Source organism: Zeus faber (genome assembly GCF_960531495.2).
Source record: "Zeus faber genome assembly, chromosome: 4".
NCBI lineage: Eukaryota > Metazoa > Chordata > Actinopteri > Zeiformes > Zeidae > Zeus > Zeus faber.
The window spans coordinates 4,470,552-4,496,728 of NC_137191.1; the positions used below are offsets into that span (position 1 = coordinate 4,470,552).

At 43.0% G+C, this 26,177-nt stretch overlaps 2 protein-coding genes and 1 pseudogene across 3 annotated transcripts in view; 1 reads left to right on the forward strand and 2 right to left on the reverse strand.

The window, feature by feature from the left end:
* Nucleotides 1-4,046: 4,046 nt before the first annotated feature.
* atf4a (activating transcription factor 4a) lies at nucleotides 4,047-10,334 on the reverse strand. Its single transcript, XM_079999109.1, has 4 exons — nucleotides 10,192-10,334; nucleotides 9,052-9,216; nucleotides 7,720-8,043; nucleotides 4,047-5,800 (listed from the first exon to the last, which is right to left on the reverse strand). The coding sequence occupies exons 2-4, from the start codon at nucleotides 9,101-9,103 to the stop codon at nucleotides 4,827-4,829; spliced, it is 1,350 nt and encodes a 449-aa protein (XP_079855235.1). The 5' UTR covers nucleotides 9,104-9,216; nucleotides 10,192-10,334; the 3' UTR covers nucleotides 4,047-4,826.
* Nucleotides 10,335-18,208: 7,874 nt separating this feature from the next.
* LOC307228949 (active regulator of SIRT1-like) lies at nucleotides 18,209-21,263 on the reverse strand. Its single transcript, XM_079998802.1, has 4 exons — nucleotides 20,939-21,263; nucleotides 19,965-20,147; nucleotides 19,304-19,401; nucleotides 18,209-18,760 (listed from the first exon to the last, which is right to left on the reverse strand). The coding sequence occupies exons 1-4, from the start codon at nucleotides 20,991-20,993 to the stop codon at nucleotides 18,620-18,622; spliced, it is 477 nt and encodes a 158-aa protein (XP_079854928.1). The 5' UTR covers nucleotides 20,994-21,263; the 3' UTR covers nucleotides 18,209-18,619.
* A 330-nt stretch (nucleotides 21,264-21,593) lies between these two features.
* The window catches only part of LOC307229015 (3-mercaptopyruvate sulfurtransferase-like), a 12,347-nt pseudogene continuing 7,763 nt past the window's right edge, over nucleotides 21,594-26,177 (forward strand). Inside the window, exons 1-3 of the transcript in view lie at nucleotides 21,594-21,599; nucleotides 21,782-22,037; nucleotides 23,979-24,341. The product of the transcript in view is annotated as a 3-mercaptopyruvate sulfurtransferase-like (transcript). The remainder of the gene's footprint in view (nucleotides 21,600-21,781; nucleotides 22,038-23,978; nucleotides 24,342-26,177) is intronic.

Sequence of the window (26,177 nt, forward strand, 5' to 3'; positions counted from 1 at the left end):
CTAACTTACTTACTAACTTACTAACTAACTAACAATCAAAGAAACAAACCAACCAATTAACTCAGACTTAAAAAACGAACTAATATAACAAACTATCAAACTAATATAACTATCTAACTAACATAACTTTCTTACTTTTACAACTACCGAGATAATAAAACTCTTTAACAAATATAACTTAACAACTAATAAAACTACCTAACAAATATAACTACCAAGCTTATATAACGATCTAACTAATATAACTATCTAACTAATATAACATTCTAACTAATATAACTATCAAACTAATACAATTACCTAACTAATATAACTATTTAACTAATATAACTAACTAATAGACTGACTAACCAACTAACTAACAAATGAACCAACCAACCAACTAAATAACTAACAAATTTACATTTACATTACATTTAGCAGACGCTTATCCAAAGCGACTTACAAGGGAGAATAACAGTTAGACTGACTGACTAACCAACTAACTAACCAACCAACCAACCAACCAACCAACCAACCAACCAACCAACTAATGAAATATCGAACAAATAGACTGACTGGCTGACTAACCAACTAACTAACTAACCAACTAACCAACCAACCGGCCAAACGACTGACTGACCAACCGACCGACCGAGCGACTGACTGACCGACCAACCGACCAACCAATCAACCAACAAACGAACTAACTTAACAACTAACAAATAGACTGACTGACTAAGCAACAAACAAACAAACTAACTAACTAACTAACTAACTAACTATCTAAAATTGACCAACTGAACAACTAATCAAGGAACAAACAATCAAAGAAACAAACCAACCAATTAACTCACTGACTTAAAAAACGAATATAACAAACTATCAAACTAATATAACTATCTAACTAACATAACTTTCTTACTTTTACAACTACCGAGATAATAAAACTCTTTGACAATAACTTTACAACTAATACAACTACCTAACAAATATAACTACCAAGCTTATATAACGATCTAACTAATATAACTATCTAAGTAATATAACATTCTAACTAATATAACTATCAAACTACTCCAATTACCTAACTAATATAACTATCTAACTAATATAACTAACTAATAGACTGACTGACTAACCAACTAACTAACAAACGAACCAACTAACTAACTAACTAACTCACATTTTGGGGTCAAGAGTAACTTAGCAGCTTGTGTGTGGTCTTTGAGCTTTGGAATCCTGCAATGTTGATTACCACCCTCCTCTTACAAAGCTGCAGGTTCAGGACGGTGGTCCTAGGACCTCATCTCCAGGGCCTTCTAGGGCCCTCTCCAGGCTTTTTTTTTTTTTTTTTTTTTGGCGACAGCGCCACCTAGCGAACGATAGTTATCAAGGGTTTATTCCACCCAAACATTATTTCTGTCTAAAGACTTATAGTTGTAGGAATGAGGTGAGAGGTGGTTAGGCTTAGGGTGTCTTCCATCTTGCCCAGGTGGCGCTGTCATGAAAAACTAGGGTCCTGGGACTGCGGTCAAGAAACTGCAGCCGCCTCTGCAGAGTGGTGCAGGAATGAGTCCTGACGCCCAGAAACCAGTTCGCATTTCTGCACTTCCTGATTCCCTCGTCCGAAAGTCAATGTGTTTTTTGAATGGGTTTTTGGTTCAAGGCCTGAACACAAGCTGAAGGGATTTTCATGCATTGTTGCACAACATAAAATACCTCAGTAAATACCCCACTCGTGAATTTTGAAGCTTTCACGCGCCTTAAAAAAGGTGCAACGAGACCACAGAGGTTTGTCGGGGCCATTGAAGGTCGTCGCACCAATACGCGGAAAGTCATCTACTCGAGGGTCCGCCTTCACAGCCACTAGTTGTGTTTATACTCACGCTCTTGCAGACTATTCTAACTCTAACTTTCCAGGCTTTAGTGGAAGAGGTAAACGCGCCAAATCGAATTCCAAGTTGGAAGCTCGGTGGTGGGGACGTTGAAGTCACGCGACCGCGGTGCAGCGCCTTTAAAGCCCAACGGTGGCTTTTTGTACTTCTGGCGATTGCGTTTTACGCTTCTAAAATCATAAAGCGGCGCTCATTTAGGAAGATTATCTTGCTGAACAAAACGTGTAAGTGTCCTGAACTTTTGTCGGCCACAGAGCTTGATTTCTGCCATGATCCAAAATTCCAGCGGAAAAATCCCATTGGCTCTTGGTGGAGGGAACCAGGGCGACGCTGACTTCTGTGACGGTGCAGATCACAAAGTCATAGCAATGTTTTGTACCACGCAGAGCGCACAACACACACACACACACACACACACACACCTTGAAAACACACTTATCCGCTTGTAGACACACACACACACACATACACACACACCTCATAAAAACACTTATCCACTTGTAGACACATACACAGACGCTTTCCTGTTTTTGCAAAATGACACACAAGGCAAACACAGTGTGCTGTGGAAAAAAAATAAAATAAAAAATGAATACAGCCGTTGTAGTTCCAATTACTGTGGAGTGGTGAGGAATGTGTCCTCGCCTGGAGCCTCCGTCCCATGATCTCAGTCAAACACGCAATTACAGCGTCCCAGACAGAAATTAAGGCACACTTTTTATTACCAGACCAAGTCTTCAAGGATTTCACTTGTTTAACATTCAAACCTTTTTCCTGGCCAAGTGGATCGTCCAGGTATTGCACGATAGATTTGGACTTCTAAATTCTACTTAAACTGAATTTGGCAGTGCAGTAACCCAACGCCTCCGTTGTAGTCCTGGATTATTTTAGGTCACTTCTCCAGGGGCGAGATTCTATCTTTAATCCTCTGACTTCCTTTCTGTCGCTCACACTACTACACCCAGCCACAAAAACCCACCCCGCAGAAAGGCAGAATCTGTGTTTCGTGCCGCCCTTTAGTACTCGCAGTACGTCTCACTTGAACGGCCATTTTGAGTTCATACATGAAGGTGTCTTTCCTGCTTTCGGTTCCGTTTTTCCGGTCATTCCCTTCTTACAAGTCTACAACCCACCGTCCTCACACTTTGTCTTTAAAACCCATTCAAGTGCTTTGTTCGACGTCGCCCGAGCAGAAATGGTTAAAAGTTTCAATATTTTCCTTATTGCCTTGACACTCGTATGATTTCAAATTGAAGGCTTTTTGTCCCAGCCAATCTGTTTGGGTGGTTCTCATGGGTGGGCTCTGGTGTGCAAGGCCACATTACCGTGGAATGTGTCATGGGAGAAGTGTGCTCACATGCGTGTTCTTTGAACCATTACTGCCAAGGCTAAATTTACACAGCTGGTCACCAGAAGGGCACTGGGCAGACGACACCGACAGAGACAGCGGACTGGTATTTTTTCTCCGATCTGAGAAGTTTTGTGATTTAGTGTGCGCGCTAGTTATGGAGATCACAGCAAAACTAGGATCAAAAGGGTCATCATCGGTCATCCTCTAACCGTGCCAACACCGTGACAACTAAACGTATCCATTCATTTTGCTGGGGACCTCTCGAAAGTCCCCGGACCCCACGTTGGGAACCGCTGCCTCAGGACACCCAACTTGATGAGTGGGGGGTCCCCCCCAGTCTTGAACCTCGCCAACACACACCGCAGCGAAGAGGTTTCACAACGAGGTAGGAACCGTCCCCGCAGCTATCGTCACTTCTGCTCTCGCTCTCATTTCCTCGTCCCGAGGAACCGCTTCAGCCCCGGGGCCAGAATGACATCACTAAACCGGTTAAGTTCAAACTGGTTTCAGCTTGAATGCAAAACCACATTTCTTTAGAAGGCGCCAACACAGCCGCCCGAGGCAAGTTATCAGATGCTTTTCTAACCGTCCTTCCTCAAAGTACTTACCATTGTCAATTACTATGGTATGCACCGACTTTCAGAGATTCTGCTCGCTAGGATTAAATTCCTTTGTAAACAAACTAATTTATTGTATTATCAAATAACAAGTGATCGCCAAAAAGTTGTAAGTGCAGGTTTTTCATATATTTAGTGGCAAGAGCATTGAAGCTTTTACCAGCATTTCACCATGAAATCACACTCAAAGTCAGTCATCTCTATTGGGTATTGATATTTAATAGAAAAAAGGTTAAAGTAAGCATTTATACAGGCTAAATAGTGTCAGAAAAACAGTGAAAACTATGAGACGTTATCAGGGTTCTCCAGCATTAAATAAAAACCACTATTGGTGAAGCAGGGAGCGACTGTACAAACAACAAAAGACAGGAGTTCAGTGTCACAATTCATAAATAAGCGAGGCCCCTTTCTGGACAAAGCTGCTTTGAGGGAAGCTGAAAACAGGGTGACAGGAAAGCTCAACAGGATAGTTGGGTTTTGGGGGTGGGGGGGCACTTTTGAAATGGCTAACAGGGTTAGTTTCTGGAGGGTGGGGGTTGTTTGGGGTCTGGCCAATAGAGTATAGTCATAATGCAGGAGGAGGGGTTAGTCGACCGTGCTACATGTAGATACGTTTCGACATGCTTAGTCTACACATCCACACAACCTCAAAACCTGTGTTTTACGTCGGGGTGTGAGGGGAGCTCCCTGGGACTGCGAGACCGGCATGTACTGATGCTTCCACTGACAACCTCTCAGTCCCCAACCTGGACTTATCTCATCAACGTTCCTAATCCCTTTCGATCCGACCGTCCCTCATTACTGCACCACAACAAGTCTCACATACCAGGACTGGTGCAGTCATGTTTTCCATCAGAACTAGCATGCCGTAAATTCCACACGACGACGGAAAGCTAGTTGTGATTGAGAAACTCGTCACCATCCATCCTCCCACGGTGGCGGACCGCACTGCACATACACACCGCCCCCCAAGTTCAGCGCCTAGGCCACTGAGCTGGTCTTGCTGCGGCGGTGCTTGGCATTGCGGACTTCCTCCATCAGGTCCTTCAGATACTGGATCTCTCTGCTGATGGCCTCTGCCTTCTCTGCCAGCTCATGGTTCCTCTTCTCCAGATCGACGCACTCTGAGTTGAGCACCTCCTGCTCCACCCGCTTCTTCTGCCGGTAGCGCGTGGCCGCTGTCTTATTCTGCTCCATCTTCTTCAGCTTCTTCTCCACCACCTTGGGAGCCCCAGACGCCGACTTGACCCGGGGGACCTTGGGGGTGGAGGGGGAGGCAGGCTCAGGCTTGGAGTAGGGTTTGGTCCGAGATGAACCAGATGAAGGGGTGGGCGGAGGTGAGGGCGAGGGGATCCGAGACGGGGAGCTAGAGACAGACTCAATACCGGAGTCGCTGTCACATTCTCTAGAGGGCGGGGTGTTTTTGGGAACCTCTGGGTTGGGAAGGGAAACTACGGCGGGCTCATCTTTTGCCGTCAGCACCACCACAAAGTGGGTGGGGTGGGATAGGGAGAGCACCATGGGGGTGTCTATCTGGATGCCGCTGCTGGGATGCGGGATTATTGCAGTGGTGAGGGCTGAGGCGGTCTTGTCGACCCCCAGGAGCTCCACTTCGCTGGCAAGCTCCAGGATGTAGGATGGAGAGGGAGGCTCCACCTTCACCGCCACCTCCTCGACAGGCGGCACCTCAACCACCACGGGCAGCGGGAGCTCCATCGGGAGGGAGGGGAGGTCAGGCAACGGAAGGCCCAGAGCAAGGGCATCGTGCTGGGTAGGGATGGGGGAGTCATAGGGGTCCAGATCTAGGTCCATGTGGGAGTCGAGGGAGGCGAGGAGCTCCTCGGGGGAGCTTGGGGGCTCCTCAGTGGAGCAGGAGTCAATGAGAGAGTCCAGGTCGAAGTCGCTCAGGTCGATCTTCTCAGCCATCCAGTCCATTCCCGAGAAAGCATCATGTGCTGGTAGGAGAGAAAGAGAGAGGGGGAGAATAAGAGAAGAAGCATTCTATATTTGTATGCAAGGCATCTTTTTCATCTCTAAATTAGCCCACGTGCAAAACAGTGTTTTCAGCAATGTTTCCATAACAACACACCGCAATTAAAATCCTCACATTCCGGCACAGACACACAACACAGGCCTTTCTGAAAAGGTGGAACAGTTGTAGACAATGGAATTTCTCGGTTCAGCCACACAAGCAAGGTGCCATCTGAGTTATTTGCCACCACTTTCAACGGGAGTTGATGTGGTCAGAGGTAGTTAGGAGAAAAACCGGCAAGTGCCACGCCTCATTTCTTGACCAAGAAATGACACACACACACACACACACACACACACACACACACACACACACACACACACACACACACACACACACACACACACACACACACACACACACACACACACACACACACACACACACACACACACACAAAAATCTTGAATCTTGAATTATCACACGGGTGCAAAGAACAGTTTTGACCATTTAAGGTGAAATGTAGTAAGTTTACAATCAAATTTTGCTGGTTCTTGACAGATGACCTTCTGCAGTAGTTCCAACCTCAACAGAACGCCAAATCCTACTTTAGACCTTGATTTACATCGGCCAGTTAGATAGGGATTAGTATATATTAGGAGCTGAATTTATATATTGTTGAAACAAAGCCAACGCTTTGTTTACTCATCATGGATAAGGATGTACCATTTTCTCTTGGCCAAGTCATAATTCAACAAATCCTCAACATTTTGGCCCTATGCCAGGAAATATTTTTGTTATACATCCTCTTTCCACGTTTCAGACGTGGAACTTTGGCCACGATCACATGAATCCCAGAACAAAGGGGGAAAAACAGGGTCATGTTGAGGGCATGGTACATCTAACCTTATTTCACACACTTGTCAGATTTCATAATCACTATCCCATTGTTCCTCTGGCGTGAGTGTTCAAGCTCAAATTCTGAAACTTGAGCGAGCAAGTCATGCTGAGTCATAATGACTTGAATGTAAAGTCAGTTTGTGCTAGAAAAGTGCTATACAAACAAAATGTATGATTTCTATCATCATTAACATTAGACACCAGGTGATTTCCTGCCTTTGCTAAATCGTAATCTTTCTGGACGGATTTGTGACAGGTGGTCATTAAATGTGAGTGTCAGACGGCCAGCTGATGAACGCTGCCCATTTTCTACCAGAACCACAAAGTTACCCTCCACTGCCAGTAGCATGAAGCTTGGAATGGGAAATGCATTATCAATAATGATGCGATAGAGGAAATATCACCGTATATGTTGTCTTTAAGGCTAATTCTAACACAGGATTGGTCATAATAGCCACGTTAATAAGGATTTGTCAGTTATTTCTGTGTGTAAATATATTATGAAAACAGCAATAGCAATCCCTGATAATATCGCCGAATAATCTGTATCTAGGTAATTATTGGCAATATAATTTTGTCAATGTTGCCCAGCAACATTTGAAGCCGGTGCAGGGAGGTTACTTTCCTTGAGAACCTTTGAAGGTGCCAAACAGCCTTAATAAAAAACGCTTCCTGATCGCCTGTGAACCATTACCAGCACTAATGCAACAATCCAGGGAGCTGCATTGGAAATGTTCCACCCCTCACATTTAATGAGACTTCTTTTCCACTCTCGTCGTTTACAAACCAAAATCCAATTTCCTCATTCGTATCATTTTTCTTACCAAAGTAAAAGCCCCTTTATTTCCTCATTGCACATCTGACTTAAGTTAGGATCGCTCTCCCCCTCAAGTGGGTTTTAAAAACCTTGTGAGACGAGCACAATCAGAATTTGTTTCTTGTTTGAGCGAGTCTACCGTCAGCATTACCCAACACGTGAAGTCAGAACAAAACCGTGCTTACCTTTGCTGTCGTCTGCTCCGGTGTGTGAGTCGAGCAGGTCACCGGTGACCAGCCACGGGAAGGAGAGGGAATCGGCCACGGCCTTGGTTCCCAGGAACGAGGGTGGGGTGGAAGGAGGTGGAGACAGTGGAGGGGAAGAAGAAGAGAGAGGGGAGGACGACATGGTCCGGTAAGGAGACAGGGAGAGGGTGTAAGAGGAGGCGGAGAAAGAGGGGGAAGGCGAAGCGGGCACCCTCCCCTCTAGAGAGGAGGAGGGAGAGAGAGCTTCCTCTTCATCTTGGTCCAGAGGGGGCCCCATGGGGTCAGCCGTCAGAAAAGAGGGCCCTGCAGAGAAGGATGGAGCCTTGTAGGTGAGCAGTGACAAGATCAAATTAACTTTATAATATATATTTTTGGTTTTAGTTGAGAGATCCCTTGATAGAGTCCACAGCACAATTGTTCACGCCACGGTCTTTAACTTTATTTATCAACTGTACAGATTTTAGATTTGTTTGGAGACTCCCCCCACCATCTCACCCATAACTATTTCTGTCTAATTGGAGCCTTCATAGTCACATGTATGTGGATTGACAAGTGGTGAGTTATTGAACACAGCCTTAGATACTTATCAATTGTCTGTTTCGGCACAATGACTAAAATGTAGTTCAAAAGTAGGTCACTATTTTGCAAAAAATAAATAAATAAATAATAATTAATAATAATAAAAAAAAAAAAACAACAAAAAAAAAAACTGTTCTACCTGAGAATTGTTTTTTGTTGTACTATAACAGTGACTGAGTCCAATTTAACAGGACAACAAAACTTATTTTGACTGAGCACTTCATGAAACATCATTTACACTCAGAGTTCTGAACAGAGTAAAAAGAACTGGGTCAAACTGGGGTTTGAAAGAATTGCAGAGGATCTGGACACACGTACAAAATAAAATACACACATCGGTGGAGGATTTAGAAAATTGTTTTTTGGATCTTTTGTTGGCAATATTTCGTATTTTTCTTGTGTGTCTGTGGGGGGGTTCCTTCATGGGATCATGCAATGAAACAGTTTAGGAATCCTCAAAACGTTAGGAGTGAATAGCTTCAACAGTGGTGAAAACATAAAAAAATAAAATAAAATTAAGTGGCAAATAAATAGTTTTGCCATTACAGCATTTTCAATTATTTTGTATTTTAAATGTTATATATGTAGGATTTATTTGTAGATTTACCCTTTTATCAATATGGTTCATTTTATCTGCATATTAACACTGTGGACACTATTTGTTAAGTTTGCATTAATTAAATGTTGTCTGGGAAGCACTTTGAAACTGGGTGTTCTTTCCACAAGACCAACCTAAGAACAGGGCCCCCACGTCCTCCAAAGCCAGCTGGGAGCTCAGAGCCATGGCTGGTGGTCAGCGGTAGTTGTAAAGGAGTGAATAGTGACACGGTGAGCGAGTCGAGAGGTTCGGTCCTGCTGTCGACGGCAGCAAAGCTGAGGGTGGTTACCGGGAGAGACCTGGGCGCAGAAAAACAGGGTACATGGGCGTGGTTACAGGGAAGGGGAATAAGGAAGCAGATGACTAAACACAAAACACTTTGAGAATGTTGAGGTAAGCGGATGAGCAGCCAAAAATGTTTCAAGGAAGATTCACCATGATCTGGGCTTGAGGGGTAGCCCCAAAATTGCTCCGTGACATCAAGACATGTTGAAACATAGCAATTTTGAATCTGTTTCTTTGTGGCACCATGCCACAGACAACAGGGGGGGAATACGATCGCGCCATTTCGGGCAAGTATGCCTTTTTGGCAAGTACGGCCTTCTCAAAAACAACACAACAATACAAGGCTCGGGAGGTGCCACATGTTTTATACGGTATGCATTGAGTATGCTTTTCCATCTGCACAGGCTATTGATCCTCTATGTGCTGGGAGAGGTTTCTATTCTCGGGTCAGTGCTGTAAAGTCAAAGGTTGACATTGAATATGAAACGGACAATAAAGTTTCAAGTGCATTTAAGCTGTTCATGGCATCGTGCACTTCTTTAGAGGGCGGGGTTAAGTGAGCTATTTTTGGTCTAATCGCTTTCACTGGAAACGCCCCGCCCTGCCCCGGGAGATAATATCTCCTAATTTGGTCATGCTCTGGCCGGTAACCCCGCCCCCCGGCCAGTCGTGATTCACCATGGCGACGGGCGCGAACTGCCGCCATTTTCACAACACAACCTGTCAGCGGAAGCGAACTACGCGCCATTTTGGTTCCGCCACGTTGTCGGTTCTGTATACATACAAAGCCAGTCTCCCGCTGAACAAAACGGCCGCGACAAAGGCTGGAAACCACACATCTGGAGAGAACCGTTACTACGTTAGCGCTATTAAATATCGCCGAGACGTAATGAAGTCGGCATCGTACGAACTTGTGTTTGGCGGACCATATGTTGACTTCGGAGAACACCTTAATCTAAAAACGCCAATGTTTACTTCGAAGAACTTACGCCATTTTGCCAGAAAGAGCCAGTGCACTTCGCCTCTGCACTGCCGGGTGTTTGCCGCTGCAAGGTTAGCCGCTGCACGCCTTTAAACTGCCATTCTGCGCGGGAGAGCGTCCGGCTATGCAGTGGTTCACAGGACGAAGGCCTAAGGGATGAAGAAAAGCATTCGCTGCGAGCCGCACCACTATATATAGGACCGAAGCACGCACCTACGTGTCCCTCCGCCCAATCACAGGCTTGTTAAGGGCCACGCTAGGGAAGCCGTCTTGGAGGGAGAGAGTCCGGAGGATTTAGCGCACACGTCATATCACTCCGCTCTGTCGTTAATGAAGTTTCAGGTCAATAGTTCAATAATATGGACGCAATTATGAAAAATGTAGAGTAAATGCATTGGCGAAATAAATGATTATTTTGACTTTTTTTTACAAGTGACATTATATCAATGGTGGGAAGTAACAAAATGCCGTAACTTAAGCACCAAGGATCATCAACGATTCATTATTTCCATATCCTTATAAATTACAGACACCACCTGTACTATTTTATTGTGAATTGAAATCAGGATCTGCATGAGATATATATATATATATGTATATATATATATATATATATATATATATACATATATGTATGTGTGTGTGTGTGTGTGTGTGTGTGTGTGTGTTATATCGGCTATTCTAAAACCAGAAGTACTTTATTACTTTTATTACTTTTTATTACTTCAAATTTGTTTACTTCCATTTGTATTTCCGATTACAAATGTGGCACTTTGACTGAGTACTTCCTCCACCTCTGCAGAACATCAATAAGCAATACGGGGACTTTTCGGGGTTTCTCTCTGACACAGTGCACACACAACATTCTGGAAATATTTATTTTATTTTCATTGAAATTATTAATGTTTTGCTCTTTTATTTACTTCTTTATATTATTTATTTTTGAAGATAATCTAATATAATAAAATGTAATATAAGATACGACGAGACAAGATAAGATAAGATAACATAACATAACATAACATAAGACAGGATAAGATTAAATTAGATAAGATAAGATTCAATGAGATAAGATAAGACAGGATAACATAACATAACATAACATAACATAACATAACGTCACGTAACATAACGTAACTTAACTTAACATAACATAACATAACACTAGACAGTATAGGTTAAATTAGATTAGGTAATATAAGACAACATAAGATAAGATAAGAAAAAATAAGATAAGATAAGATAATTGGGTCGCCAATGCTACAGGATTAGAGGGAGAAAAAAAAAAAGAAAACAGGGCGGTTTTCCCTTGGAGAACAAGGCCCCTTAGAAGGACGACCTGGCCGGTGGCCCCCGGGGGTCATTTGAGTCTTAGACCCCTGGCTTAGTGTCCTCCACTACAACTGTACTAACTGCACCATCAGTGCTGCTGCCAAGGGTCAAACTCTGTTTTTGGTCAGGACACAATACACTCCTCATCACGTTTGAGGTTAGTGCTACGTCCCTTTAATCATTGTTCTCGAGAGGGCGACGCCCGTTTGGAACTGGAGCGATAACGGCTGTTTTCCACGGCGCGGGGCCAGCGTGCGGGTCCGGCGAGCGCTGAGAGAGCAGACACCAAACTCCGCCCGCTCCGTCGGATTTCACAGTGCCTTGCCGACAGAACAGGGACCGCACCTTGTCACCCTCCACCTCAGGCCTTGTGCCCAAGTTGTCCTTGGGATTCTCAAACACTATCGCATTGATCGGGAAAAATCAAAGGTCGTTGGGTTCATTGTAGCTTTCTGAAAGTCATCAGCAGTACATCTTTTACTTGGTTCCATGTTGCAGTGGCTTTCATTGAATCCTAAAGTTTTATGAGTTTATAGTGGTAGAATGTCAGTGAATACTTCTGTTGTCTCCTTGCCTCCTTTAACATCTGACTAAGTTCCTTTTGTATGGTTTTTAGTTCAACACGGTCCTTAATTTTTTTAAATGCTTCCCTTTTTCCTGTTAACGCAGTCCCTTAGTCCTGAAGTACTGTATGGTTTATTGTTCAGGAACACAGTTATCTTCTTCTGCTCCTGGAGTGTTGCACTTGCAGGGGTATGCACAGTATGACTGTGTGTTATTTTTCATTAAATATAGTCCACGCAGCGTGGTGATGTATTCTGGTAAAATCAACTAAGTTGGTGGTTCTATTTTTTTTATTTTAATCCATATAAATGAAAAGAAAGAAAGAATTCTGCTGTACTTAAATATTTGCTGCCCCCTGTTGGCCGAGGGAAGCACTAACGTGAAGGTCACCGAGTTTGGGAGATATAAGGAAAGCCCTTCATAATTAAAGGCCTACCAGATACTATCACAATAACAACACTAATCATAATCATCTTCATCACCCTTATCATCGTCATTTATACAAATGACCACCTTTCAAACGCAACAGGCAGCTTAAACAAGCAAAAATACATTCAATAAAAATAAGTAAACATTATACTTGATTTTAATTTTGGGTAATCAATTTACATAGAGACACTGATAGATCCCAATCTGCATCTGTTTTCTCTCATTGGTCTCAAATTATTTGTTTTGAATAAAATCAAATGAAACTTGTTGGTTTTGACAAAAAAAAAGTATATTTCATAATGGTTCAAACAACATGGACACACAAATTTGTGAAACAGGAAAGTAGCGTTCAGCCTCTGTTGTAATTTGAGATTAGAAATGAGACTACGAGTGAGTTTGGACCTGACGTAGTCGTGGTGTCATTGTAGACTTGAACGCTGCCAAGGGTGGGTCGTGTGCGAAAAGGATTTATCAGAGGCCGTAGCCTGTTAAAAAAAAAAAAGACTCTCCTAGAATAATAAAATGGAACTGGCGAGAGAAGAGAAGGGGCAAGCCACCTCCCCCTTTCAAGAGGTAAACTTCACAAACGCTTCTTGGGCTTTCTTGAGCATCTCCAACCCGGTCACCAGCTGCTCCACCACTATGCGCATTCTGTTGGCAAACTCTGAGCGGAGCTTCTTCTTCACCTTCTTCACCTTGTTGAAATACATATCCATCCCGAGGGCGAGGCCCTGCATCACCCCGGACGCCTTGCTGTTGCTCTCTATGGCGCTGGAGCACGTCCTGCTGCCCGCCCCCAGCTCCGCCAGCCTGGCCACGGTCACCGGGCCGACCGTCAGCCCCTCCAGGGCGGCCTGCGGGTGCTGCCTCAGAGCCTCCAAGCCCTCATTGACGAACTCCAGGCACCGCTGGATCTCCGCCATTTTGTCCTCGTAGTCCTGGAAGATCTGCTTGATTTTCTTCTTGTCGTGTTTCTTGTTCACCTGGAAAACGCATTTTCCCACTCGTGTAAATGAATGTCATCCATGTTTGGTCCAAACCAATGATGTGACAATAAATCAATCCACGTTTGCTCTGATTCACAACTCTCTTTTTGTCTGGTGTCACAATTAAAACATAGGTTTGTTGTTTTTCAACCCAGGCCTTAATGAAACACTGGTTCCCATCACGTTGGACTGTTCAGAGCACCACCTCGCTCAATATGTTATGACTGAGAAGCTGCAGCTTCCTGTGCTTCAGTGCAGCGGGGGGCAAACCTTACGTAGCATTTCTGTTTCCGAAACAGGAGACTCAGGATGGACGCATTTTATTTGGAATGACTTTCATTGCCACAGCACATCTAGAGCATAGCGTTGGCGACAGCGGGTTGCCGGCAGGAAGGGATGCAACTTCCTGTTTCTAGTCTCCGACGTTGGCACGGAGCTGATTTGTGGGAGTGCAGAAGAAAAAAAACCCGATAAGATGACTTTTCCAAAACTTTGTGTTGGGTGCATTTAAGCGGAGTGGTAAGGTTCTCGGCAGTTAAGCGTTCGGTGAGGCTGTGCCGTGAAAAGCTATAAATTACGGGAACAAACATTTCATTTTAATGAGCCTGGGTTGAAAACTTTCCCTTTAAGCCATTGAGACATGTCTGGTCAGTGATGAAACTGGTACTGTGAACAGAAAAAATAAAACAGATTTAAAGTCACCGTGTTAGCGATGGCAGCCGAAGCCCCAGTAACGCCACCCGCCGTGACCACACCCACGCCCACTGCAGTGAGGGCCAGCGAGGCCCCAGCGGTGAACGGGGAGAAAATCAACCCTGCCACCACCGCCAGGCCCCCAATTGCACTTGTGGCCCCTCCGGTGATGCCAGCGATCTTTGTTCCCTTGGAAACCTTAGGATTCAAGGAGTCGGGTTGAGGGGCCAAATCGAACAATTACAACACGCTGTTTATTTGACTTTAAAAATGTCTTCCATCTCCACTCGTTACCTTATCTAAGTTGTCGGCAACGGCGTTCAGCTCGAAGATGTGGCCCTGAAAGGTCACACCGTGCTCGGCCAACAGGAGGTGGAACACCTGGATGGCTTTATAGATGCGCTGGGCTTTATTGGTGATGTTCCTGAGGAGGCGTTACAATCTATCGGTCACCGTACTCAACCCGCTGCAGCTTGGAACACACATGTTGAGTAGATTGTGCACATCTCACCAGAGAGGCTGCAGCGGGTGAGACTGGATTTCGCCCCCAATCAATGATAAATACATAAAGTGCCATAAAAATAAAAGATCAACTTACTTAGATTCCTCATTTTCTTGTAGTGAGAGGTCAATTGCCAGGTACTCCCAAGCTGGAAGTAAGAATTCCAATTCAATGATATCGTTTTAATAATCATTAAAAAAAAAAAAAGGTCTCGTCTCCGACTCACATTCCACCCTCTTCCACCATTCCTTCAGATACTTGGCATCCTGGTGAAAGAGGAACAAGCAGAGGACAATTTTGTCTCGTGAACGCAATCAGCTGTTCCAGAAATGTTTTTTAATATGTAAATTGACCAACGTGGGAGCTTCATGTGATACCAGCATTGGGTTGTGACGGAGCTCGTCAGGCCCACACCTCCGCTGGTCCACGGGAGGAGGCAGTGGAGGAGGCGATGCCGTGGTGTCGTACATTTCCTGTTGAACCACCGTCAGGCAGAAAATGACACGTTTGTGAATGTGAACGTGGAAGGGCCTTCTATCATTCCGTGGAGTCAATTATTTTGGTGGTTACCGTGTAAATATTCTCCTGTACCAAGATGTTGTCATAAAGATTTTCACAATCTTTGTCGTTTGTCATTCGTCTGACAGAGATCTGCTTGGAGAAAACAAAGAATTTGAGTCCTTTTTTTATAAATAGTCTCACGTGTTTCTTTTGTTCTTTACCATTTTGCTCATCTTTAGATTATCCACATCATACCCTTTTTATCTTTTACTTAGAAAAAACAAACAATAAAAAAAACAGCCATTCAATGTATTTGAACAGCTGTGCACCTCGAGCCTGTGAACCATATTTGCTCTGCAGAATACGTCTGGCCACCCTCCCATCCAAACAGCCTTCCATCCGTCTTTGCCAGGGTCGAAACAATCACGGTTTATTTTCTTTAAAAGCTTTGGTTGTTAAGAAATGTGTTTGCTGTACTTCCGACACAATTTGGTAAAACCTTAATTTACCAACTCACTCAGCTCTATAACACAGTTGGTTTCTCTGATTACCAATCAGGGCATTGAATAGACCTACAAGCAATCATAGCATTGGATAGACCACATTCAAAAATAAAAAAGGAACCAAAAATAATCCCACCACCTCAAGCAACAAAGAAAATTAAAAATAACATAAATCCACCTAACGCAGATGAGATGATGGTTTTGAACTTTAAATTGCATATCATTTTTTTTTTTTTTTATCCTAGGTGTATGTATATATATAAATATATATCCTTGTGTGTATCTATGTGAATGTCTGCACAAGGAGGCTGTGCCTGCAGTAGAGCACCAATGACAGTTGAAAAAAATATCCTCATGATACAGTAATTGTTTCCAGGTAACAAGAGGATTCTACATGAACAAAGCAACACCAACGACGAGCAGGGCCCATTTTGTTTCCCAGCGTGGCCTTGTCTTGCAGTTCGCTGCTGGATTTTGTTCCTCCTACACACAGTGTACTCTCACGAATTGGGGGAAAGTGGTCAGACTGGATGTTGCTGATGGATTTCCCCTCACCATCCGTCTTGTCTCCCTGCGCACCAGTGCTGGAGGCTTTTGGGAGGACGTGCACACAGCAGGAGGCTGGAGAGGCGGACGTGGACACAGCGTCATGTCCTTTCCACTGCTCTGGAGGACAACACCACACTTGATTGACATGAGACAACAGGACCCTAACCCTAAACCCTAAACCCTATACCCATATCCCAAAAGGCAGCAGCACAAATACCCAAAGCAAAACTCCTCCCTTCAATGAACTCAAATACCGAAACCAAAACGTCTAATTTCGGTGTGAAGAAATGTTCCATCCTAAACGACAGGTTGAGGATCCTGTTTTAGATGCTATCGTGGATTCCTCTCATTGCTCACTTGCAAACATAAAAAGTTAACACTTGGATACAAAAAGAAAATAAAACCAAGTAGTACATACCTGTTACAGATAAATGCAGTAGGCCTAGAGTAAGAATTTGCTTTGATATCCATGTTTAATTAAAAGTATAAAGTCCCTTAAAATTGCCTCACTGAACTCAAATATTCACCAATGAGCAAATGTTATTAGTAAGTGACATGGAGTCTGCAATCAGACAATACACGTTGCAGGATGAAAGGACCAAACAGAACGAAGGGGTCATGAAAATGTATCCTCAGATATGTGTGTTTTATCTTAAATGGACAAACAAGAGGGAATAAAGTGAAAAAATTGAAAAGGACTTTCCTCATAACTTAAATGCGTCATCTCATGTGATGATAGGGAATGAACAAGTTGTGAAACCCTTCCAAGCATTCTCACGACAGTCACTATGCACAGGCTGCAAGAATCAGGTTAAGCCACATTCAGCTTGTGGGAATTTACAAACTCAGATAAAACAAATACAATTCTCATCACCAACAGTATCACTTGAGTAAAAATGCCCAACTTTGCATATATTTTAGAACCTGTAGAGCGCATGGTCTTTCCAAAATTATATAACTCAATTATTGAATAATTTTGTTGTAGATGTGGTGTATTAAATAACACAGCAAGCAAAACATTTTTAACTCTTACACACTAGATTCAAGTTAGTCCCCTTACCTTTGCCATTCAAACCTCCTGACAGTATCAGAAAGAATATATATACAAAACAAAGAAAAAAAATCTCTTTCTTGCCACTGATGTACGCTCCTCTTAAAACATCTAGTTGTGAAACCCAGCGGAGCTCAGCACCTTTAAAGACCAAAAGTCCTGACAAATATCAGAGTGATGAGGTCGAGCCTGTTATCACAGCGGAGCAACAGAAACTGCATAGTTGAGCTTTAACTCGCTCAGCAGCTTCATTCGTTCCTTTCATTTTGCACAGGCAGGGCTCAAACGCTGGGATGCAACAGATCTCCATGGAGAAAGGTCTCGCGGGACCAGGGCTAGCTTAAGAATACTTTCCTCTCACATGCTGATGTTGCCATTGTTTCCACATTCCCAAACTTTTGGGGAACGGGGAAAGAGACAGAGGCATTGTAAGATGGAACTATCAGAGGTACGGAGCACGAAACTAAGTTGCGTCGGACAAACAGCGTTTTCGATTAAATAGCCGAGGAATTTCAAAAGCAGCTGAACACAAACAGCAGACTCGTACTTAAAGTGCACAAACCATGATCTGAACGCAGCCTCCCCCCAAAATGTGCAGTAAAACATTTATTCGGACTGAGATATGAGAAGTGTGAATGTGTGACGAGGTCACTGCAGGTGATCTAACGACGATGAGTTTCGCATCCTTAACTTGTGGAACCAGCAGCAGCTGCCACAGTTCAGCCTCATCATCACCGGACAGGCACGATTCACACATTTTAATTTGCGTTTTTTTGTACAGAAAATATCAATAGACAAACATGACAGCATGTGCATGTGCAGCACACCTCGTGCAACACTAACAGACACGAGGGAAAAAAAAAAGAAAAAACATGAGACCTTATTCCCTCGTCTTGGGAATGGTGTTGTTTTCTTTTATACTTATATATTTTATTCCCAGGATTTAGTAAAAAGGAACAGAGAAAGGTGAGGACAACAAAATGAATGCCGATACAAAAGTGTTTTGATCCAAATATCTAATCAAAGCATTTGATTTCAGGAGGCAAAATACTTCAGATGCCACGAGGAACTCTTCATATCGAAAGGCTTTTGAGATATCCACATTCTAAGCAAACCAACTTGTCTCTTATAAAATGGTTGTGGATTCCCTGGAGGAAGCCATTCCTCTGGTTTGGGCGGGGTGATGGAGAGACGCCTCCATTTGGGGGGTTTGGGAGTGTCCAGCCAAACCCAGCAGAACCACGGCCTGGACCGGGAAATCCACCTTGTTGCTTTAGCTGCAATCCCTCCCACAGAGCCACAGTATCATCTAATCTGATCTTATCTTACTTCTCATCCTTTCCAAAATATTCCCTCTGGAACTTTTGGAACTCCTCCTCTGTGAACAAGGATGAGGGCGCTGCTGGCTTCTTGGCCGGACGTTCCGGGTTATTCCTGGACAGCCTTCCCTTATTTTGGTGCAGGATCTGAGGGCGGCACGTGGAGAATAATTTACTGTGGGACTGGGCGGTAATTTGATGTGGTTTGTCTTAGATAAGCTAACAAACTACTTTAGTGATTTCCAGGGGGGAAATCTGAGGATAAAAAAAGCAGCTCAGATACAGTAAAACAGAATATGTACATTTATTTATAGTAAAAATATAAACAGACAATATACAAAGATGAATTCACAAGGAATAAAAGATAAACTCAAAATATAAAATAAAAACGATTTCCGATTCATAAACTTAAATTTAACACAATGAGTTGAATTAATTACTTTCAAATAAAAAAGCTTCATCTAAAAATAGGAAAATCACTTTGCAAAAAAAAGCTAATCACCTTCACTGTTACAGGACAGACCTGTGTTAGTGTCAGCTTGGTGTTAGATTTGGCTCAGACGCTGAACTGCAGAGGTATTAACTGTTATTTAATGCAGCAGACCCTGTCTGTACTCTATTCTATTGATGCGATTCTATTGAAACCATAAACTCATTTCAGTCCCCAGCGTCATGGACAGCTTCCCTCACCTTCATGGTAACGGCATCCTTGGCCTTGTAGCTGCTTCCCAGGAAGTACCTCAGATTGCTGCTCAGGTGGCTCTGCCTGTGCTTCTTCTTGAACTCCTCTGGGAAACAGATCCAGAGGTCAGTGAGCCTACGGCTGCACATCGGGACAGGAATCTTACCTGCTGCCATCAACAACGGCTCACAGTTACGTATGTTCCACTAAAAGGCAAAAGAGTATAGTGGTTCCTATGAAACAGCGCTCTACACATGTTGGGTATGACTTCTTAGCAAACAAAGATGGGGAAAGGATTTGGATTTGTAAAACCAGTTGGCGAGCATCTGATTGGAATACATCTCTTAAACCACAAAGGGCATAGATTTGACAATGATGGCTGTACAAGTTTACATGACAAAATGGAGATCTGCGGTTTAGTCAGCTGTGATTTTCGCAGTTTGAATCAACAAACAAGTGCGACCCTTATTCATTTCCCCTCACATTCATGACCACCCAGAGGCTCTATAGAATAATGCTGCCAATGTCCAATGTTCTGTGCTGTCGTTCTTTCACCTCAATTTTCTTAAGGGGACGACTAAGGTACATATTCAATACAACTCATCGAATGACCTTGAAGTGAACCACAAGACATCTTAATGCATTAGTTATGTATAAGACTTAAGCTACCGATGGCAGACTTGATCCTCTTGTCCTTAACGTTAGCTTTACTCTTGCCAGGACCCCGGCGCCCTTGTAGCAGTTTGACCTGCTTGGTGACCCCCTGTCGCCCAGTGCTGACAAGTGCCATTGCCTTGGCCTTGCTGGGGGTCTGGTGCTTCTTAGCTTGACCTTGTTTAGCTTTTTTAGCATCTGGAAGACAACAAGAAAAATAGAGGCCAAGCTTTATTCTTCGTGCAATGCGTCGTATAAATCAAATGTTTTTGATTGGATACTTAAGTCCTCAACAAATTCTCGAGACTTAAATATTGTCTTAAAGTTTGTTAAAAGCAGGCTCAGTCATCAGCAGCCATTTAATTTGATGTGCTCGTTTGATGGATAGAGATAGAAACTCAACTCACATCTGATCATATCTCTTGTGAGAATATCCGTCACCCGCCCTAGTACAACTGATAGTACTTTGGTGTATCTCTGCCATAAGAGTACAAGGATTTGCTGATCTTCTGAATTCAGATAGTAGCTATCAGTAAGGAATTGTTAATTGGGCCATTCCTGGTCCAGATTATGGTCTTTTGGAATCAAACAATGTAAAACTTTTTGACAAAACCACTCACCAATCACCGAACGTACTAAGTAGGAGGCCCTTTTAAAACACATTTCAACAGAATATATATTTATTTTTTTGACAAACCATCTGTCTTATTCACTTAGGTATTGCAGGCAAGAATCCTCTATTTGGACCAGCGCGGAGGTCAGCATTTTCAGCGGTGGGCTTTACGATTTGACAACATTAGAAATGTCGACTCTGATGCTGAAGAAATTGACTAATTTTCGACAAATAGATAAATAAACGACAAAATGTTTATGAATCCAAACTTGGGATTATTGGATGTGTTTTAAGGCCTAATAACTACAGAACGCCTGCAGACACATCCACGGCGGTGCTGTCCTGAATAAGAAGCTACTATTCCTCGGGTTTCTACCTTTAATATCATCGCTGAGCAGCTCCAGTCCTCTTCTGATGATCGACGCCGACATTCTGGGGCAGTGAGCTCGAGATAAAGTGTAAATTAAATACGTTTGTCCATTCACCCGCGATTTGAGTTGTCACGCAGACCATACAGCCGTGTGCGTCTGTCAACATCCGTGTGAGCTGTGCGCCGCTAAAACTGTCCGTGCGGAACACAGCGGTCGAAGCCAATAGTTCCCAGAAGAAATTCCGTTGTGCAGAAACAAATAAAATAAACAAAACACGAATTTGTCTTTTTGGGTAATTTAACGATCAAACGAGGATAACAGTATAAACATATTTTAACCCTTATTTAAGATAAAATCGTATTTTATTACGGAGGGAGGGAAATGTACCGTTACAGCAGACTACAGAGTAAATGTATCTAAACAATACTGTATAAATATAATATTTACATCCATTCATTCTAGAAGACGTTTTTAAATAACTGCAATATGTACACGTATAAAATATACACATGCGATACAAAAATGAGTAATAAAACACCCCAAGAAATATATAGAGTGTAGTTATTTTCAATGAAATGCAAATAGAATAGAAATGTAAAAAAAAGCAACGTGCAGGGGTAGCATATTGTAATGTATAACAACAATGTCTGTGCGATAACAATGACAGTAACAATACGGTGGCATTATGACTTATTTAACATCTTTAACTGTAATTTATATAATTCCATGTACATGCAAATATAACTGTTGGCGCACGTAATATAAAACATATAAAATATCTATCTATCTACAAGTATATGTCCCGCAGAAATAACAGTCCAAGCAGCTTTTGAACTTTGCCTCCTCAGAAACGCTCCAGTCTGCAGAGAGCGCGCCGCGCCCTGCCCCCCCTCGGCGGGGGGCTCAAGACCTGGGTGCGGGAGGGTCTGCCGGTGAGCGACCGCTACACCAGGCCGGCCCACGCTGAGTTTCAAGCCTCCCTGCGCCGCTCCTGGATCCGAACCTACGAGGACGTCCTGGAAAACCTGGAGACCAAGGCGTTCCAGGTGGTAGACGCCAGGCCCGCGGGGAGGTTCAGGGGCCTGGAACCGGAACCCAGAGACAGTGAGTGGAGCTAAGGACCGAGGTCCAGAATACTCATGGATTAAATGTAATTAAGGTGTCATTCAATATGTATAAATATCTGCATCTTCAAGGGTGAAGCGATAGTGACCACAAGACCAGCATTGCATTCCAAACTGACAAAAATGTCAAATTATGTGACCTATTGAGATAACTGAGAACTGATTAAGTATTTTGTTGACATGCAGGGTTTTTCATTGTCACACATTGGCTCTAAGATGATTAAGGAGTAAGTATTTGTATTTGTCACATGCAGCCACACAAGTAGGGTGCAGTGAAATGATGAAGGGAAAACTCCGAAGGCTGTGCAAACTGCAAAGCAGGAAGAATTAAACTATGTAATTCAGAAAAAAATATATCGAAAAGTTGAAAGGATGCTTTTCAAGCTGGAATCGATCGAATCGTATTGATTGCACCATCAAGAGTATAAGTCGAATAATAAGTCGAACCTGTGAATTTTGTACAGACTTGTATTATGATTATGTCATAGGCACGATGACCGAGGTCACTCGAGGTTATTGTTCCTAAAGTGACCTATAGAGCTGATGTTTGGTGGTGACAGTGAGACATGCAGAGCCAAAGCAACTTTGTTCTTGTATTCATTCTGCAGTTTTCTATTATGCACTTATAATATAATTATATTGTATTGCTACAGATATGGAAACGTCACTGCGCAGCTTTTGAATTCAGGTCTATTCGTTTTTGGTCTAACAGGATCTATACCTGACCAAAAAAGTACTGTAAGCATGATATTGCGAATGAATGAATAAATGCATTTTTTTTTTTTTTTTTTTGGTTTCATACCACATAAGTGGCCCATGCCACATGGGATTACATTGTCGAAAACAAGTTATTATCCTGTAATAATATAATACTGTAGGAATTTACAGTAACACAGTTTACAAAAATAATTCCAAGTTAGATAAATCCCATAACATAAAGCACTAAGCACACCAATGTTAAGTAATGTGAATGAAGCTCGCTCATCAACGCATTACAGTCTAAATCCTCTTCAGGACCAGACAAACACACATTTCATTGATCAGACGCTTTCATCCAAAGCGACTTACAATTATTCAAACACCGCCGGACGCAGCCATCAGGAGCAATTAGGGGTTAAGTGACTTGCTCAAGGACACTACAGCATGTTAGCAGGAGGAGCCTGGGATCCAACCAGCAACCTTTAGATTACTAGACCACCAGCTCTACCTCCTGAGCTACCATCCCCAAAGGTGTTTCGCCTGTTGCCACAGAAGAGGACCTTTTTTCCTGACGTCTCTTCTTCAGTCCGTTGGAGTTATACCACTGTCTCACAGGGAGCATGGCACTGTCTCCAACCCAAGCAGCAAGAGGGCGGAAGCCAATGTGGATGTGCTTTAAACTGCAGTTCAGCTAATGGCCAATAGATGATACTTCAGAAAACCAGACTGAATGGAAAAAGAAGAAACTTGTCATTAGGAAAAGAAAAGTCAGTGCATTCGAGTTTTTACCCACAATACTTAGGGGTCTCAATAGCTAAGTTTGCGTGGTTGTGATTTTGAAACTTTAAACTTGAAACTTGGAAATGATCATTCCACAAAGGAGAAATGAAGGCTTGAAGTGAGGGATATTTAGGAGCGCAGATACGGATATGTTTCCCGTTCACTTTCGAGCAAGGTGAGCATGTTTCCTCCTTCCTCTGTCTGGTGGTTTCACTCTCCACCTCAACTCACCAAGACTCCGCCCCGCTGCCATAATTTAGGAAGTTCTGGGTCTATTTCCTGCTGAGATGGCAGCGAGCGTAAACGCAAACTCAAGGCTTCAAACCATCTCCTCAAAAGCCAAGTTTACAGTCTATGGTGAAACCATGCAACAGAAAGGCGATGAACTCTGTTTTGACCTGACTCAATCCTCTCCTACTTCTGTTTTCTCATTACTTGACAGACACGGAGCCCGGCCACATCCCCGGCTCCATCAGCATGCTGCTAAATGACTAAATGTAAGCATGCCCTTTGACAGCTTCCTGTCTCCGTCCGGACACTTTCTTCTCCCCGGAGGACCTCCGCCGCCTATTTTCCCGGGCGGGCGTGGACCTCAGCCACCCCATCTGCGCGTCCTGCGGTTCAGCCGTATCGGCGTGCCACGTGGCGCTGGTGGCGCACGAGTGCGGGCACGAGGGCATGCTGATGTACGACGGCGGCTGGTCCGAGTGGTACACCCGCGCTGCACCGGAGCACATCATCGCCGAGGGCCGGGGGAAGCATGTGTGATCTGCCAAGGAGGACGACGACAGATACCAATGCTGAGGTAGACTTGCCACTAGAAAAAAAGAAAAAAAAGGGTGTCTGCCCGTGTTTGGAGGACGAGGAGAAACGGAGGGAAGGCGTTGGGATGCGTTTGGAGGGCCAAACGCTTCATTCATTGTTTGAAATTTTAACCAATGACCTGAAGTTCTTGTTCTTTTTATTATTATTATCATTATTATTATTATTATTATTATTATAATTACTATTATTATTATTTTGTGCAGGTTGACAGCTTTTAATTTAAGAACATTTTAGGTGGAAAAATTATTTTGGTTCCTGTCATTTTCAACGTTCATTAAAAATTGCTGAATTCTGAGTAATAGAATTTGAAGAGTTGCCTGAGTTTTTACAAATCTAAAACAAAGGAAACATGAGTCTACGAACAAGGTACAACATCTGATCTGAGAGCAGAGTCCATTTTAACCCACGAGCCAGCGTGTACACAGGTCCAACATTGGAATATGCACCACTGAACTAAGGGTTAATAATTTAAATGTTATAATGACGTTGTAAAGAGTAATGTTATGATAATAATTTCAACATTTCACTCCACATTTCGCAGATCACTCCACATTTTAGATGCCCACCATTTACAAATGATGATTAAAAAATGATTGTACTGTTTAAAAGACAATAATCAGTGATGGGATACAAATTAAACTGTTTAACATTCAATTGTTCCAATGCACCAGGAAACGAGTGTCAGACACACCATGGAAGAAAGAAGGAAGTAACCGTCATGGCTTTGTGTGTGTGTGTGTGTGTGTGTGTGTGTGTGTGTGTGTGTGTGTGTGTGTGTGTGTGTGTGTGTGTGTGTGTGTGTTTTATCTTCCCTCATGCACCAAGACAAGTAACATGGGGTTTTATAGAGATAGAGAGACCTATACGGCCCCACCCATCACAAACGCAAACACACACATCTACAGGTACACACACAGACAGCCTGCTGTGCCAAAAAAAAAAATCCCTAGTCAGCAAAATAAAATGTATGTACAAAACACAGTTAAAAAAATATTATATTTTCAGCAAATCTTTTAAATCAAGCTTAGTTTATCCATTTTTGGCTATAATTAAATTCAATTAAAAAGGGGGTAGGACTGAGGTAGGGGTGGTTAAACTTCCCTTCAGATTTCAATGGATGTTGGGCTGCTGAGGAAAACTGCCGCAATGATAAAGACTGAACCGTGATGAAGACTAGTGTAGTAGAAATGCACTGGCTCTTATAAAGGACTATAAACCCCCAAAACTGTATTTGCCTATAATACACTGCCATGCGCAATAATATTTAACCTGAACCTCATGCAAAGCCATAAAAATACAAAAACATCACGCCCCCCATTATATAATTAGTGAGGAGTAGTGAGTATGAATATTTTGTGAAAAATAAGATGAAAAAAAGAAGAGAAAAAAATGATGTGGCCCAAATTTTGCTGTGCCCCCTGCAATATCTTCAAGGACCCCTACGGGGCCACAGATCCCAATTTGGTAACCCCTGCTCATATTATTCTACAACCAAATGTTGTAGTAGTTTACATTTACCTTTAATGTGTCATTTGTCGGAGAAAGACTCAAGCATCTAGTTCTTTATTCTCAACTGCACTGCATGTCAACAGGCCTGTGATTTGAAACAGAAAGCTTGCTGTCTCCACCAGGTGGGAGCGAAAGACGCAGCTAAAGTTTTTACCCACAGCAGTTGTAATTATAGCCAGTGGTCAAAAAAACTACTCAGTACTACTGCTAAAGTACTCAGACCATAATACCTGAAGTAAAAGTGAGAGAACCATATTGACATTTCTAAGTATATAAGTACTTGCTCTTAAATATACCTCAAGTATTA

Excerpts from the sequence above, each read along its gene's own strand:
- atf4a (XM_079999109.1), bottom strand. The coding sequence starts at position 9,103 with ATGGCTCTGAGCTCCCAGCTGGCTTTGGAGGACGTGGGGGCCCTGTTC. Across the intron at positions 8,044-9,051 it reads CGTGGGGGCCCTGTTCTTAG|GGCCCTCTTTTCTGACGGCT; the intron begins GTTGGTCTTGTG and ends CCTTCTCTGCAG. Across the intron at positions 5,801-7,719 it reads CGGAGCAGACGACAGCAAAG|CACATGATGCTTTCTCGGGA; the intron begins GTAAGCACGGTT and ends CTCTCCTACCAG.
- LOC307228949 (XM_079998802.1), bottom strand. The coding sequence starts at position 20,993 with ATGTCGGCGTCGATCATCAGAAGAGGACTGGAGCTGCTCAGCGATGAT. Across the intron at positions 20,148-20,938 it reads GCTCAGCGATGATATTAAAG|ATGCTAAAAAAGCTAAACAA; the intron begins GTAGAAACCCGA and ends GTTGTCTTCCAG. Across the intron at positions 18,761-19,303 it reads AGGATGCCGTTACCATGAAG|ATCCTGCACCAAAATAAGGG; the intron begins GTGAGGGAAGCT and ends TGCCGCCCTCAG.